This window comes from Panulirus ornatus, chromosome 14 (genome assembly GCF_036320965.1).
Source record: "Panulirus ornatus isolate Po-2019 chromosome 14, ASM3632096v1, whole genome shotgun sequence".
Lineage (NCBI taxonomy): Eukaryota > Metazoa > Arthropoda > Malacostraca > Decapoda > Palinuridae > Panulirus > Panulirus ornatus.
The window spans coordinates 3237969-3254463 of NC_092237.1; the positions used below are offsets into that span (position 1 = coordinate 3237969).

General features: G+C 40.4%; 2 protein-coding genes across 2 annotated transcripts; one reads left to right on the forward strand and one right to left on the reverse strand.

Annotated features, from left to right (window-relative positions):
• Nucleotides 1-3547: 3547 nt before the first annotated feature.
• LOC139753167 (MIF-like protein mif-2) lies at nt 3548-7254 on the reverse strand. Its single transcript, XM_071669345.1, has 3 exons — nt 7034-7254; nt 4902-5074; nt 3548-3881 (listed from the first exon to the last, which is right to left on the reverse strand). Exons 1-3 carry the CDS (start codon nt 7139-7141, stop codon nt 3815-3817), a joined length of 348 nt encoding a protein of 115 aa, XP_071525446.1. The 5' UTR covers nt 7142-7254; the 3' UTR covers nt 3548-3814.
• A 517-nt stretch (nt 7255-7771) lies between these two features.
• Nucleotides 7772-15661, forward strand: Mthfs (methenyltetrahydrofolate synthetase). Its single transcript, XM_071669344.1, has 3 exons — nt 7772-8141; nt 12010-12198; nt 15392-15661. Exons 1-3 carry the CDS (start codon nt 7903-7905, stop codon nt 15555-15557), a joined length of 594 nt encoding a protein of 197 aa, XP_071525445.1. The 5' UTR covers nt 7772-7902; the 3' UTR covers nt 15558-15661.
• Nucleotides 15662-16495: the final 834 nt, after the last annotated feature.

Sequence of the window (16495 nt, forward strand, 5' to 3'; positions counted from 1 at the left end):
GGTGTTTATTAGTAGAAATTCAAAGCCAAGAGAACAATGAATCATGTACAAAATAAAGGAAGGTGCTTGATTTCATTTCATTCCTTAAATTATGGATATCCTTAGTGTAGCGGTTAGCTGACCATGATACATCTATGGGTCGAATGTATGCGTTCGATTCCTGGGTATGGAAGTCGGTCCACTCTCAACCCAGCTGTTCATCCTCCCTTAAAGGTTTGTCGATAAACTGGGTTGATTGCTCAATCAGCCGTCCGTAGAGTCTCAGCTAACATTACACACATATACACACACTCAAAAATAGGAGCGTTATTAATACAAATGCACAGACGAAATTCCTGCTAACCTTTTTCTTTTAAAACCGAATATGACACAATGAAACGCTTCTACACTTGAAATAATCCCAGAAAATATTTCATAATGCTTCCCCAAGCAGACAGATACCGAAACAATACGAATTACTTATTTACGGGCCTTAATGTTTCCCAACATATATTTCAACCCCGCATTCCAATTTAGCATGAAAAAATGCTCCTGATACCGTGGTTTTCAAGCAAATCTATTACCCTTATAAAACTACCATTTCCCATTATATATATATATATATATATATATATATATATATATATATATATATATATATATATATATATATATATTTATACTTTGTCGCTGTCTCCCGCGTTTGCGAGGTAGCGCAAGGAAACAGACGAAAGAAATGGCCCAACCCCCCCCATACACATGTATATACATACGTCCACACACCCAAATATACATACCTACACAGCTTTCCATGGTTTACCCCAGACGCTTCACATGCCTTCATTCAATCCACTGACAGCACGTCAACCCCGGTATACCACATCGCTCCAATTCACTCTATTCCTTGCCCTCCTTTCACCCTCCTGCATGTTCAGGCCCCGATCACACAAAATCTTTTTCACTCCATCTTTCCACCTCCAATTTGGTCTCCCTCTTCTCCTTGCTCCCTCCACCTCCGACACATATATCCTCTTGGTCAATCTTTCCTCACTCATCCTCTCCATGTGCCCAAACCACTTCAAAACACCCTCTTCTGCTCTCTCAACCACGCTCTTTTTATTTCCACACATCTCTCTTACCCTTACGTTACTCACTCGATCAAACCACCTCACACCACACATTGTCCTCAAACATCTCATTTCCAGCACATCCATCCTCCTGCGCACAACTCTATCCATAGCCCACGCCTCGCAACCATACAACATTGTTGGAACCACTATTCCTTCAAACATACCCATTTTTGCTTTCCGAGATAATGTTCTCGACTTCCACACATTCTTCAAGGCCCCCAGAATTTTCGCCCCCTCCCCCACCCTATGATCCACTTCCGCTTCCATGGTTCCATTCGCTGCCAGATCCACTCCCAGATATCTAAAACACTTCACTTCCTCCAGTTTTTCTCCATTCAAACTCACCTCCCAATTGACTTGACCCTCAACCCTACTGTACCTAATAACCTTGCTCTTATTCACATTTACTCTTAACTTTCTTCTTCCACACACTTTACCAAACTCAGTCACCAGCTTCTGCAGTTTCTCACATGAATCAGCCACCAGCGCTGTATCATCAGCGAACAACAACTGACTCACTTCCCAAGCTCTCTCATCCCCAACAGACTTCATACTTGCCCCTCTTTCCAAAACTCTTGCATTTACCTCCCTAACAACCCCATCCATAAACAAATTAAACAACCATGGAGACATCACACACCCCTGCCGCAAACCTACATTCACTGAGAACCAATCACTTTCCTCTCTTCCTACACGTACACATGCCTTACATCCTCGATAAAAACTTTTCACTGCTTCTAACAACTTTCCTCCCACACCATATATTCTTAATACCTTCCACAGAGCATCTCTATCAACTCTATCATATGCCTTCTCCAGATCCATAAATGCTACATACAAATCCATTTGCTTTTCTAAGTATTTCTCACATACATTCTTCAAAGCAAACACCTGATCCACACATCCTCTACCACTTCTGAAACCACACTGCTCTTCCCCAATCTGATGCTCTGTACATGCCTTCACCCTCTCAATCAATACCCTCCCATATAATTTACCAGGAATACTCAACAAACTTATACCTCTGTAATTTGAGCACTCACTCTTATCCCCTTTGCCTTTGTACAATATATATATATATATATATATATATATATATATATATATATATATATATATATATATATATATATATATATATATATATATATATATATTTTTTTTTTTTTTTTTTTTTTATACTTTGTCGCTGTCTCCCGCGTTTGCGAGGTAGCGCAAGGAAACAGACGAAAGAAATGGCCCAACCCCCCCATACACATGTACATACACACGTCCACACACGCAAATATACATACCTACACAGCTTTCCATGGTTTACCCCAGACGCTTCACATGCCCTGATTCAATCCACTGACAGCACGTCAACCCCTGTATACCACATCGCTCCAATTCACTCTATTCCTTGCCCTCCTTTCACCCTCCTGCATGTTCAGGCCCCGATCACACAAAATCCTTTTCACTCCATCTTTCCACCTCCAATTTGGTCTCCCTCTTCTCCTCGTTCCCTCCACCTCCGACACATATATCCTCTTGGTCAATCTTTCCTCACTCATTCTCTCCATGTGCCCAAACCATTTCAAAACACCCTCTTCTGCTCTCTCAACCACGCTCTTTTTATTTCCACACATCTCTCTTACCCTTACGTTACTTACTCGATCAAACCACCCCACACCACACATTGTCCTCAAACATCTCATTTCCAGCACATCCATCCTCCTGCGCACAACTCTATCCATAGCCCACGCCTCGCAACCATACAACATTGTTGGAACTACTATTCCTTCAAACATACCCAAACATACAGTAGGGTTGAGGGTCAAGTCAATTGGGAGGTGAGTTTGAATGGTGAGAGGCTGGAGGAAGTGAAGTGTTTTAGATATCTGGGAGTGGATCTGTCAGCGGATGGAACCATGGAAGCGGAAGTGGATCATAGGGTGGGGGAGGGGGCGAAAATTTTGGGAGCCTTGAAAAATGTGTGGAAGTCGAAAACATATATATATATATATATATATATATATATATATATATATATCCGGCCGTCGTATGTACTAAATATGTATTCTTAAAGTTATGAATTTCTTTCTTGGATGTTAAGTGGGGGCGTTCTTAAGAATACTGACTGGAGGGAAGGGCTTGGGGAGATTGAAGAGTTTGGGAGGGGTTTGTTGGAGGTTCCGTGGGAGCGTGGTGAGCAAGAGGTTAAAAATCCTAGGACTGAGGTGACCTTTAGGCTGTTAAGGCCCTGGGTGAGTCAACGGGGCCCTTTAAAAAGACGCTTAAACTTGTTTTTAAATAAGTCGAACGTTTTCGATTTGTTTCTTGGACTAACTGCATCCGCAAATATCGAACACTGCGAATTCTTAGTCTTACTCTAAACCTATTGCTTTATTTCATAGTTGGTATTTCCGCAGGGGTCATCAGGTGAGAGAGAACCATAATCATTTCACTTATATAATGTAAGTCTTTACAGTGAATGCTGATACTGTAATATCTCCATATCGATAGAACTGCTCAGTCCCAGCTCAGAAACTTATGAATTACAGTTCCGGGAATATCCAAGTTACGGTGTACTCGACTGGACGGCGTTGATGAGATGGATCGGTGCAGGAGATAACACCAGCTGGTGCGATGCAGGAGCTCCTGTACCACCAGCTGGCGTGGTGTAGGAGGTACCACCAGCTGGTGTGGTGCTAAAGGTATCTACATCAGCCCATCAATACACCGTTCACAGCCACCAGGTACGGCTGCAACGGCCTGAACGTCATGACAATCCTGGAAATAAAATCCTTGCCTTAACAAACAGACTTCAAGGAGATTGTGACCTGGTAGTATCATGGCACATCGATGGTTTATTCTGCAGGTGGACCTAACCACTACTAGTGAACCCTAATCAGGTGTCGGAAAATTTACTGATTGGCACGAAGAAATGTATTTTCATACTTTCTTACTCATCAACTTTTCATTTATGTTACGCTGTACAGAACTGATGTAGTATCACCCCAGTTTGGTGTTTCCCAAACCTGAACCTCTGCAGGCGATGCTTCGACACGGTTACAAGTATAGATGAACATGATGGCTGACCTTCTCATGTATCTCCTGTGGGAGATTACTTAACATATATCATGTACTATCTATTGATAATATGTGAGCGAGTAATGATTGTGTCATATCTCGTCTGTACTAGCTTTCTTGTGTTTCGCTGCAAAGCATGACTATCTATGCTTTGAACAACACAGTCCAAAATAACTTTTCAATAAATGGGAGAATTCAACACAGAAAAATAAGACACTGTAAACACCCCAGCAACATCACCCACATGCACACGCCCCAACAACTCCAACCAGCCGTACACGCCCCAGCAACACCACCCAGCCGTACACACCCCAGCAATACCACCCAGCCGTACACACCCCAGTAACACCACCCAGCCGTACACACCCTAGTAACACCACCCAGCCGTACACACCCTAGTAACACCACCAAGCCGTACACACCCTAGTAACACCACCCAGCCTTATCATAAAGACCCATGAGCTGACAGCTATACTGAATAGTGTTCGGAACCTGTAGCTTAGTTTCAAATGAGGCAGCTGCTAAATTGGTTTACAACAGAACAGCTAATGGACTGATGTGTTACTGGAGCAACAGCTCTGATAATGTGTTAATTGAGCAACAGTTAATTACTGCGTAATGAGGCAGTCGCCAGATAGGTTTGTAATGGCACAAGTAATGGCTAGAGAGTAAAGGAGCAGCAGCGACTAAGTTATTGTGTAAATTAAGTCTTAGCCTCACCTGGTTGGAGGGACGCCGGTGTACTTCGTGAGGAAACTGGTAATAGTACTGGCGACAGGTAAGGTCTTTTCGCGGGTGTCCAGGCCAATAGAGGCGACATGAATCTCACACACTGGGTCCAGGCTGCCTCCACGGCTCATCCGGCAGTCCGTTTCCACCGTCACCGACACTCGCTATAAAGCAATAAATAAATCAACTTCTGCATATATATGGAACCATGGAAGCGGAAGTGGATCATAGGGTGGGGGAGGGGGCGAAAATTCTGGGGGCCTTGAAGAATGTGTGGAAGTCGAGAACATTATCTCGGAAAGCAAAAATGGCTATGTTTGAAGGAATAGTGGTTCCAACAATGTTGTATGGTTGCGAGGCGTGGGCTACGGATAGAGTTGTCGGCAGGAGGATGGATGTGCTGGAAATGAGATGTTTGAGGACAATGTGTGGTGTGAGATGGTTTGATCGAGTGAGTAACGTAAGGGTAAGAGAGATGTGTGGAAATAAAAAGAGCGTGGTTGAGAGAGCAGAAGAGGGTGTTTTGAAGTGGTTTGGGCACATGGAGAGAATGAGTGAGGAAAGATTGACCAAGAGGATATATGTGTCGGAGGTGGAGGGAACGAGGAGAAGAGGGAGACCAAATTGGAGGTGGAAAGATGGAGTGAAAAAGATTTTGTGTGATCGGGGCCTGAACATGCAGGAGGGTGAAAGGAGGGCAAGGAATAGAGTGAATTGGAGCGATGTGGTATACCGGGGTTGACGTGCTGTCAGTGGATTGAATCAAGGCATGTGAAGCGTCTGGGGTAAACCATGGAAAGCTGTGTAGGTATGTATATTTGGGTGTGTGGACGTATGTATATACATGTGTATGGGGGGGGGGGGGTTGGGCCATTTCTTTCGTCTGTTTCCTTGCGCTACCTCGCAAACGCGGGAGACAGCGACAAAGTATAATAAATAAATAAATAAATAAAATATATATATATATATATATATATATATATATATATATATATATATAAAATAACGTAATGGACGAAAAGGAAGACACTATTACAAGAAAAAATGTGATAAAAGTAGACAGAATTCGGGATGTTAGAACCGACTGCAAAGTACTGCATAGAGAGACGGTTTTATATTTCATAAAAGTTGGATATGACGATGATCTAACCTGGTGAAACAAGGAAATTCGCATACTCTAAAAAATACATTCTTACTTTCTTTGACCGTAAGTTATAGCCTCGGTTCAACAGATCACGATGACATCAGGAATATAGAGTGTGAGTGGTTGCTGAAGTTGGTTACTACGCTATGCTACCTAAACATGCTTTGTGGATTCTTTTTCTGATGATAATATGAAATGGATAGACTAAAGTTTTATGATATCATTAGAAAAATAAGTAAAGTGAGTATGTGAGAGCGAGGAGAGAATATACAAATATACTGGTGGGTACAGCTTGTCACATAATGTCAGCTCTTATAAGTCTAGGAATAATATAGCTAAGCGGTATCACAGGTAATGCAAAGTTCATCTATTCTGCTTGTTTGATAGAACATTAAATAAAACAAAATCAAATACTACACGGCTTCCATTGGAACTCGCTTGCTAGACCTGTAAGACACAAAGGTACATTATATGTATTACACAACCCAAGAACCCGTTCTATGGGGCTCCTGCAGCTTCAAGGCTGCAGCCTGCACAAAAGTAGGGGAATAATTTACTCCTCTGTAGAGAAGTCTTGACAGGAATGTACTACCTTTCGTCTCAGGATGATGATAAAACCTTGCCAAAAGTGACCCCTCATTTGCAGACGGTGTCCACTGACGTGTGTAAGCATAAAACATAAATTTGTTATTATCACAAGTTATCCTCCACATCGTGTGTCAGTAGCATGTAAATAGAAAAACATTCAACCATTTAATATGAATAAGGGGCACTTTACACAAAATGGTATTTGCTATGAGCAAGCAACCAAGATAGCTGGTGCCTATAAAGCCGTTTAACTGTCTAAACATAAAAAGTCAGAATCTAATACCTGAGTATAAGATCAATGATACATAGCATATATGTACCCGTAAAAATACAAGTGACTGTGAGAACAATGTCGATACACTATTTTAAGGAATACTATGTAGAAACTTACTTCTTCAGGTTTCCCCAGTGCTTCAGCCAGCTTCGCTGATAAGGCGAGGTGAAAATCCTCTGATAATTTCTCACTGGCCAAGTTGGTTCTGAATGTTATGATAGGCATTTCTGTTTTGCAGTGCTATTAATAGGAAGAGTGCGACGTGAAGAGATTCACACTAAAGCGGGGTTTATCAGCTGACTGAAGCGTGGAGAGGGTGGCTGGCAGTGACATCAGAGCGGCTGCTACGCCACGCCCCTCCTTCCTCTCAGCCAATCACAGTGACTGTAAGGTTCTCACACCCACCCTATTACCTTATATAATGAATTTTTGACATAATCATATCTATGTTCGCTTACACAAATGTTATTAGTAGATACTATAACCAAGTTTTCCCTCTCTGTCATTCATAAAGACGATCAGTGTAGATGCAGAAATTGTCGCAATAAGGATTCATAGGAATATAAAAGTTAACTAAAAACTCTGAAGCTCTTACTATTATAGAGCAAAGTTTGTTTTGTTTATGTAATAAATTGAAGAAATGTCGATAATGAATCGTGACTTTTAGACAGTTTTTTCTTCGAATGCTGACTATGACTTTGATTCCAATTAATCCTCGAATGATTTCAATATTTTTCTATTTTTTCATTTTTAGATATGAAAAATAGATCATTTTTATACACTTATTTTCTTCAATTCTATGTCTTATCGTTAATAGATATGAAAGAATGATATATTCCTTATGACTCATGAGACCGAACACTGTATCAGCTGGGTGAAGGTCAAGTCCAACTACTCCACAAACATCAGTAGTTTTTTTTTTAATATCTACGACCATTCCTTTGATTGGACCTGTCATCCTGTAGACTGCCTTCTGGACTGTAATCATGAATGTCAGTAAGATTGCAAAGGCCGCTCTACGCAAGGAAGTAAAAGCAAAATTGAATTCTTTGAGTGCTGAGGAGAAGGCCAGACAGTCCAAGGCTGTGCAAGAGAAGGTAGTGCAGCATGAGGGTTACAAGAAGAGTCAGCGACTGTCCATATTCTTGAGTATGAACGATGAAATACAGACCGAGTTCATTCTTCAGCATGCCTTAGACACGGGCAAGACTTGCTTCATTCCAAGGTTGTGAACCATTAGACCAACTGAACTATGGTATATGAGTTGTTGAGCTGTCTGTGTGGCCTGACCTTGTTTGTATGGATCAAGAAGACTATCTATTTATCTGTATATTTGTGACGCCTGTTTCCTTCGGGAACTCCCTTAAGGAGGGGTGGCCACAGCAAAGTAAGAGTCCAAAACTGGTGAACTCCAGTGCTGCTTCTTAGCCTTTATGCATCACCCTAAACAGGCCACTGGCAGAGGGCAACTCTTGTGCAGTGTTTCCAGAGTCTCTTACCTAATGTTTGTACCGACTGATTCTACCTAATGTTCTAACATACTGCCTCTTCCTGGTACTCCTACCTGCTGTTTCTAACTTAAGCTCATGTGTAATGGTCCTACTTACTCCTTTCATAAGGAAGACTTCTTTGTAGAAAACACTGGTAGTGATTTGATCTATATAATTAATCTGAATAAGATATTCTGAGCATAAAGCGTATATGCGTGTGTGATGCTGTATAATTATTTACTTTATTCTGGCTTTTCACTTGTAAATTCAGCAGACTACTTTCCTTTGTGAAAACTCAAGAACTGAAGGACTATAAACTTAAACCTTATTTTAACTAAACTTATATGTAAAGGTTGCAGTTATGTGCATCTTGCATTTCTTAGTTATAGTACTAATCTCCATTTCTTAACTAATCAAGCTACATCAGTTGCTAGAACATTAATATGATTAACATTCCTTAGTAGAGAGAAAACATAAGTTTACTTTTCATTGTCAACCAGAATTTTTATATATAAATAAAAAAAGCATGCAATAACAGTTTTCTGCAAGATATATCCTGTTACATAGTGGTGTTCAATAATAAAACAGAAAGTTTGTGGTAAATGTTTTCTAACATGTATGTACGAGTTTTGCTGTAATAGCAAGAAACCTTTGTGCTAATTCGTTTATATTTTTTTCAACTGTGTAGGATAATCTCCTCCAAAAACTTGTATTGCTTATATCTTAAACAAAATGATTTTATGCATGTTAATCAAAATGATTCTATGCATGTTGGTAAATTAATGTTGGAGAATGCATTTGAAACAGAATGCACCCCTGAACTGAACTTTTACCAAATTACTTCTACCGTTTTCATAAAAGACAAACATTGACTTTGTACTTATTTCTGTTTGTTAGGTACTTGTTATATATTCAGTGAAGAAGGTAGTGTAAATTCCTTGCAAATAACAAGTTAAGCTTGTTAAAAGATTACGGTGTATGATTTTTGAAAAATTTGGGTAAGAAATATACCAAAATGTTTAAGCATGTTTCAACACCAAATTGCACATTTACCATAGAAATTTTATCTCATAGGTAGAGAACCATTTCTGTACTTTAGTAGATGTGTCAAGTGACCTAAGTGATTAGGGTTATTAGGGCATTAAGATATTAAAAGATTTTGTGGAAAGAGCTAAATAATGTCATCTTTTTGTTATGTACAAAAAAAATCTTAAATATATATATATATATATATATATATATATATATATATATATATTTTTTTTTTTTTTTTTTTTATACTTTGTCGCTGTCTCCCGCGTTTGCGAGGTAGCGCAAGGAAACAAACGAAAGAAATGGCCCAACCCCCCCCATACACATGTATATACATACGTCCACACACGCAAATATACATACCTACACAGCTTTCCATGGTTTACCCCAGACGCTTCACATGCCTTGATTCAATCCACTGACAGCACGTCAGCCCCGGTATACCACATCGCTCCAATTCACTCTATTCCTTGCACGCCTTTCACCCTCCTGCATGTTCAGGCCCCGATCACACAAAATCTTTTTCACTCCATCTTTCCACCTCCAATTTGGTCTCCCTCTTCTCCTCGTTCCCTCCACCTCCGACACATATATCCTCTTGGTCAATCTTTCCTCACTCATTCTCTCCATGCGCCCAAACCATTTCAGAACACCCTCTTCTGCTCTCTCAACCACGCTCTTTTTATTTCCACACATCTCTCTTACCCTTACGTTACTTACTCGATCAAACCACCTCACACCACACATTGTCCTCAAACATCTCATTTCCAGCACATCCACCCTCCTGCGCTCAACTCTATCCATAGCCCACGCCTCGCAACCATACAACATTGTTGGAACCACTATTCCTTCAAACATAGCCATTTTTGCTTTCCGAGATAATGTTCTCGACTTCCACACATTCTTCAAGGCTCCCAGGATTTTCGCCCCCTCCCCCACCCTATGATTCACTTCCGCTTCCATGGTTCCATCCGCTGCCAGATCCACTCCCAGATATCTAAAACACTTTACTTCCTCCAGTTTTTCTCCATTCAAACTTACCTCCCAATTGACTACTGTACCTAATAACCTTGCTCTTATTCACATTTACTCTTAACTTTCTCCTTTCACACACTTTACCAAACTCAGTCACCAGCTTCTGCAGTTTCTCACATGAATCAGCCACCAGAGCTGTATCATCAGCGAACAACAACTGACTCACTTCCCAAGCTCTCTCATCCACAACAGACTTCATACTTGCCCCTCTTTCCAAAACTCTTGCATTCACCTCCCTAACAACCCCATCCATAAACAAATTAAACAACCATGGAGACATCACACACCCCTGCCGCAAACCTACATTCACTGAGAACCAATCACTTTCCTCTCTTCCTACACGTACACATGCCTTACATCCTCGATAAAAACTTTTCACTGCTTCTAACAACTTGCCTCCCACAGCATATATTCTTAATACCTTCCACAGAACATCTCTATCAACTCTATCATATGCCTTTTCCAGATCCATAAATGCTACATACAAATCCATTTGCTTTTCTAAGTATTTCTCACATACATTCTTCAAAGCAAACACCTGATCCACACATCCTCTACCACTTCCGAAACCACACTGCTCTTCCCCAATCTGATGCTCTGTACATGCCTTCACCCTCTCAATCAATATCCTCCCATATAATTTACCAGGAATACTCAACAAACTTATACCTCTGTAATTTGAGCACTCACTCTTATCCCCTTTGCCTTTGTACAATGGCACTATGCACGCATTCCGCCGCCAATCCTCAGGCACCTCACCATGAGTCATACATACATATATATATTTCTTCTCAGCTTTCTTCTTTCACACATTTTACCACACTCATTCACCATATATGTATATACTCAACAAACTCAAATTGAGAGAGCAGAAGAGGGTGTTTTGAAATGGTTCGGGCACATGGAGAGAATGAGTGAGGAAAGATTGACCAAGAGAATATATGTGTCGGAGGTGGAGGGAACGAGGAGAAGAGGGAGACCAAACTGGAGGTGGAAAGATGGAGTGAAAAAGATTTTGTGTGATCGGGGCCTGAACATGCAGGAGGGTGAAAGGAGGGCAAGGAATAGAGTGAATTGGAGCGATGTGGTATACCGGGGTTGACGTGATGTCAGTGGATTGAATCAAGGCATGTGAAGCGTCTGGGGTAAACCACGGAAAGCTGTGTAGGTATGTATATTTGCGTGTGTGGATGTATGTATATACATGTGTATGGGGTGGGTTGAGCCATTTCTTTCGTCTGTTTTCCTTGCGCTACCTCGCAAACGCGGGAGACAGCAAAAAAAAAAAAAAAAATATATATATATATATATATATATATATATATATATATATATATATATATATATGAAGTGATACATGGTATCAACTCTACCAGCCCCTGACCAAGTGCTCTTTCTGAATCTTAATGCGTTCTACCCATTATAGAAAAAAGGATTTTTCATCTTTCACAACTTTTTCCTTCTTTTTGTAAAGCTAGTGTAACTTTTTACTGTTCATACAATACTAGCTTGACTAATCAGATAATGAAATATCAGGTATGACAGCAAATCTACTTATATGGACATGGTGCGTCTCCATTCTTGGGAAGAGTATGAATCCCTGCCACTGACTAAGTGGCAGATCAAGCAGCCACCTCTCGACAAACAGTGTGAAACAGCTCTCTCTTCAGGTGGCCTTGATCTCATCCTTATCCCTGGCTTAGCATTTACAAAGGAAGGTCACAGGTGGGTGATATTCACATGAAACAGATGTAATTTCTCTGTTGTACAGTATATGCATACATATAGAGAAATGGATGGAAACATCTCTTGGGGTAGGGAGTATATACATATACTTCCTGCCTCAGGAGCCCCACCTACCTTAATGTGATTCCTGCAGTATTCAGGAAGCTGGCCATCTTAACTGGTTAGGATCATAGGTTATATAGTGATGTGTGTGCATCTATGTGCAAAGAGTATAGAACAATTGAGTAGTGAGAGCTCAGTGTCTTAATTTTGGTAGTTACATCATGGGCATGAAAGGTCTTAGGATGTGTTGAAATGGTGTTTTAGCACTGTAAGGATGGGTGATGTCAAGAATCCTAGACAGGAAAGTATGACATGTTTATCGAAGAAGTGTGGATGAGGTTGAGACTGAGTTGGGGTAATGGTTTTTTAGTGCTTTTCTGGTTATTTCAGTATATTTGTGCTTTGCATTGTAATATTTTTGCGGGTTAGGGGGATCCGTTAGTAGAGGTAGCTGAATTGTGAGGAAAGGGTAAGCTTTTTATTTATGTTTGAGGGTTGAGGTTAGTAATGGATTTCGCTGTTTCCTGGTTTAGCAAGGTAGTGCCAGGAGCAGATGAAGAAATGGTCTCATTCACTCACATTCACTCTCTAACTGTCATATGTAATACACCAAAGCCACAGCCCCCTATCTACAACCAGGCTCCACGTACCTTTAATGGTTTCCTCTGACCACTTCAAATACCATGGTTCAGTCTACTGATAACATGGTGCCCACCATCTTTATACCACATCACTCCAGTCCACTCCCTCTCATGTACATTTTAGATCTAGCATGTTCAGGCCACCAGTTTCCAAAACCTTTTCCACTCCATCCTTCCATACCCAATTCAATCATCCTGTTCTAGTCGTATCCACTACTGATACATATATGCTCTTTCTCAACCACTCCTTACTCATTCTTTCCATATGCCCAAACCATTTCAGTACACCCTTTTCAGCTCTCTGAACCATGCTGTTTTTATAATCACACCTTTCTTTCCTTTACTGTATTGTTGTTACTCATAGTCAGTCCTCCTCACACCATATCTTGTCCACAAGTATTTCCAACATATTAACCCTCTTCCATACAGTACTTTTCATTTAAAGATCGCATTTGGCATCCACACAATACTGTTAGGACTACTCTACCATCAAACATGGCTATCTTTGCCCTCCCTGAGACCCCAAGATTTGAACCTCAGCAGGCCTGTGCATACTTCTTGGTAAAACCATTAACCACTTATAATTTAGTGTGAGTTGACTTAACCTGTAAGTATTAACATTGGAAGTGAGAAGTCATCTTTGACAGGGCTTTATCATCTTCAGCAGATAGAAAAGAGTATAACATTGACAAGGACCTTGTTCTCAACCCAGAGGAAACTACATTACCCTACTTCTATCATGAACAGCCTCAAAGCTACAGGAGCCCCATAAATGGGGTCTTAAGGTTACATAATAATAATAATAATAATAATAATTCTAGAGGAGAAAGAATACCTCTCACATATTCCCTTCATGTCGTAGAGGTGACTAAAAGGGGAGGGAGCTGGGTGCTGGAAATCCTCCCCTCCAGTTCTTACTTTTCCAAAAGAGGGAACTGAGAAGGGGGCCAAGTGAGGATATTCTCTCTAAGGCTCAGTCCTCTGTTCTAACTCTGTTCTTAACGCTACCTCACTAATATGGGAATTGGCGAATATTTTTTTTTTTTTTTGCTTTGTCGCTGTCTCCCGCGTTTGCGAGGTAGCGCAAGGAAACAGACGAAAGAAATGGCCCAACCCACCCCCATACACATGTATATACATACATCCACACACGCAAAATATACATACCTACACAGCTTTCCATGGTTTACCCCAGACGCTTCACATGCCCCGATTTGATCCACTGACAGCACGTCAACCCCGGTATACCACATCGCTCCAATTCACTCTATTCCTTGCCCTCCTTTCACCCTCCTGCATGTTCAGGCCCCGATCACACAAAATCTTTTTCACTCCATCTTTCCACCTCCAATTTGGTCTCCCTCTTCTCCTCGTTCCCTCCACCTCCGACACATATATCCTCTTGGTCAATCTTTCCTCACTCATTCTCTCCATGTGCCCAAACCATTTCAAAACACCCTCTTCTGCTCTCTCAACCACGCTCTTTTTATTTCCACACATCTCTCTTACCCTTACGTTACTTACTCGATCAAACCACCTCACACCACACATTGTCCTCAAACATCTCATTTCCAGCACATCCATCCTCCTGCGCACAACTCTATCCATAGCCCACGCCTCGCAACCATACAACATTGTTGGAACCACTATTCCTTCAAACATACTCATTTTTGCTTTCCGAGATAATGTTCTCGACTTCCACACATTCTTCAAGGCTCCCAGAATTTTCGCCCCCTCCCCCACCCTATGATCCACTTCCGCTTCCATGGTTCCATCCGCTGCCAGATCCACTCCCAGATATCTAAAACACTTCACTTCCTCCAGTTTTTCTCCATTCAAACTCACCTCCCAATTGACTTGACCCTCAACCCTACTGTACCTAATAATAATAATGGCGAATATGTATGAAAATAATAATTCTTATTCTAATTATTATTCGCTTGTTCCTTGTGCTACCTCCCTAATGCAGGAAATGATGATCAAGCATGAAAATAATTATAATAATAATAATAATGATAATTTTTTTGGAGAATTTCCTTTTTGGTAGTATGCATCCCAAGGAATTTATTTTTTCCATTTCTCATCCATTAATTAAAATGAACACAGCATCAATGGTTCCATTTATGTCGAACGTTTTGTTTGTTTATGTGTAATAAGCATTTGTTCTCATGAACAAATTTTCTGTAATCGATATACACAGCTTTTTCCATCCATATTAAAAGAACCACTAAATATAAGTTTTAAAATGAAAATAAGGTTTACATTATTCAGAAATTTGATTTAAACAACTGTAGTCATAGCTCAATTTTACTCTGAGGCAGGGAAGAGTTGCTTGGAATATTTATGGTATGGAGACAGCTGTGTTTGGGTCCCAGGTTAAACTCCTTTTCCTTTCTTGGAAAGATACCAGTGTGATATAGTGAAATCTAAGCTAAAGTAATGAATGAGTGAATATGCTATAGCTCATAGTGTCTTATTTTTCATTTCAGAATGGGCAGAGGACGTGGATATTATGACACTTTCTTGACAAAGTGCCAAAATTCACAAACTATCCCTCCTATTACAATTGCATTAGCTTTTAGTGAACAGATTCTTCCTGAGATCCCTGTAGATGGTACAGATGTGCCAATTGATATAGTGCTTTCAGCAGATTAAATAGTGTTTTATACAAGTGCATTATGTATTTAGTTATACTTTAATATTATGAAGGTTTTGATAACATGTTAAGGCTTATATTCCAGTAAAGGTTTCACTTGAGATTATGAAAATTTTTAGTTACCACTTTGTAAGCCCTCTGTATTATTAATCATATAGGTTTGTACAGTTATACATTTCTGGTTTCTCTTTATTTACACGAGACATTATCATAAAAACAAAGACCACTGTTACTCATTTCACAGAAATGGGAGATCAAGAACTGCTGGCCCCACAGACCTTTCCATGGTTTACCCCAGACGTTTCACATGCCCTGGTTCAGTCCACGGACCGCACGTCGACCCCTGTATACCACATTGTTCCAATTCACTCTTTTCCTTGCACGCCCCTGAAATAATATGTTAGTATACTTTATCAGTATACATTATTAAAACATACAAATGTGAGATGTATCGACCATCATAAATGGTGGAGGAAGGAAGGAATAAACCATTATCATAAATAACCATTGAAGGCATCACACATGATGCACACATTAATAACATAAACTCAACACCAAACAAACTAAATACTCTGAGAACACTAACTAGCATCAGATTTGGACAAGAAAAGAATCCCTTAACATCTTACTCAAACAATTTGTCCATTGCACTTTAAACTATGCCTCACCTTCCTGGCTCCCACCCTCTGAAAAGCAAATATAATGAAGCTGTGAACCACACAAAATAGTCCACTCAGACCAATCACTGGATGCCTACCTAGCAACAACAACACTCACCTCTTCACAATGAAACAAAGATCCTCCCTGTACAGACCCATCTCAACATGTGCAGCACCCATTTCTATGCATCAGCACTAGACCCTTCCCACTCAAACCACTCTCCAACTAACCACTAAACCCCAGTGTAGAAATGAAATCTTATTCCTGCCTCACATTT

What these genes read in the sequence shown, in the direction of transcription:
- Mthfs (XM_071669344.1), top strand. Translation starts at nt 7,903, where the DNA reads ATGAATGTCAGTAAGATTGCAAAGGCCGCTCTACGCAAGGAAGTAAAA. An exon ending in AAGACTTGCTTCATTCCAAG is followed by an intron (nt 8,142 to 12,009) that starts GTTGTGAACCAT and finishes ATGAAATATCAG; the next exon opens with GTATGACAGCAAATCTACTT. An exon ending in TTTACAAAGGAAGGTCACAG is followed by an intron (nt 12,199 to 15,391) that starts GTGGGTGATATT and finishes TTTTCATTTCAG; the next exon opens with AATGGGCAGAGGACGTGGAT.
- LOC139753167 (XM_071669345.1), bottom strand. Translation starts at nt 7,141, where the DNA reads ATGCCTATCATAACATTCAGAACCAACTTGGCCAGTGAGAAATTATCA. An exon ending in CACTGGGGAAACCTGAAGAA is followed by an intron (nt 5,075 to 7,033) that starts GTAAGTTTCTAC and finishes ATTGCTTTATAG; the next exon opens with CGAGTGTCGGTGACGGTGGA. An exon ending in ACCGGCGTCCCTCCAACCAG is followed by an intron (nt 3,882 to 4,901) that starts GTGAGGCTAAGA and finishes TTTTATTTCCAG; the next exon opens with GATTGTCATGACGTTCAGGC.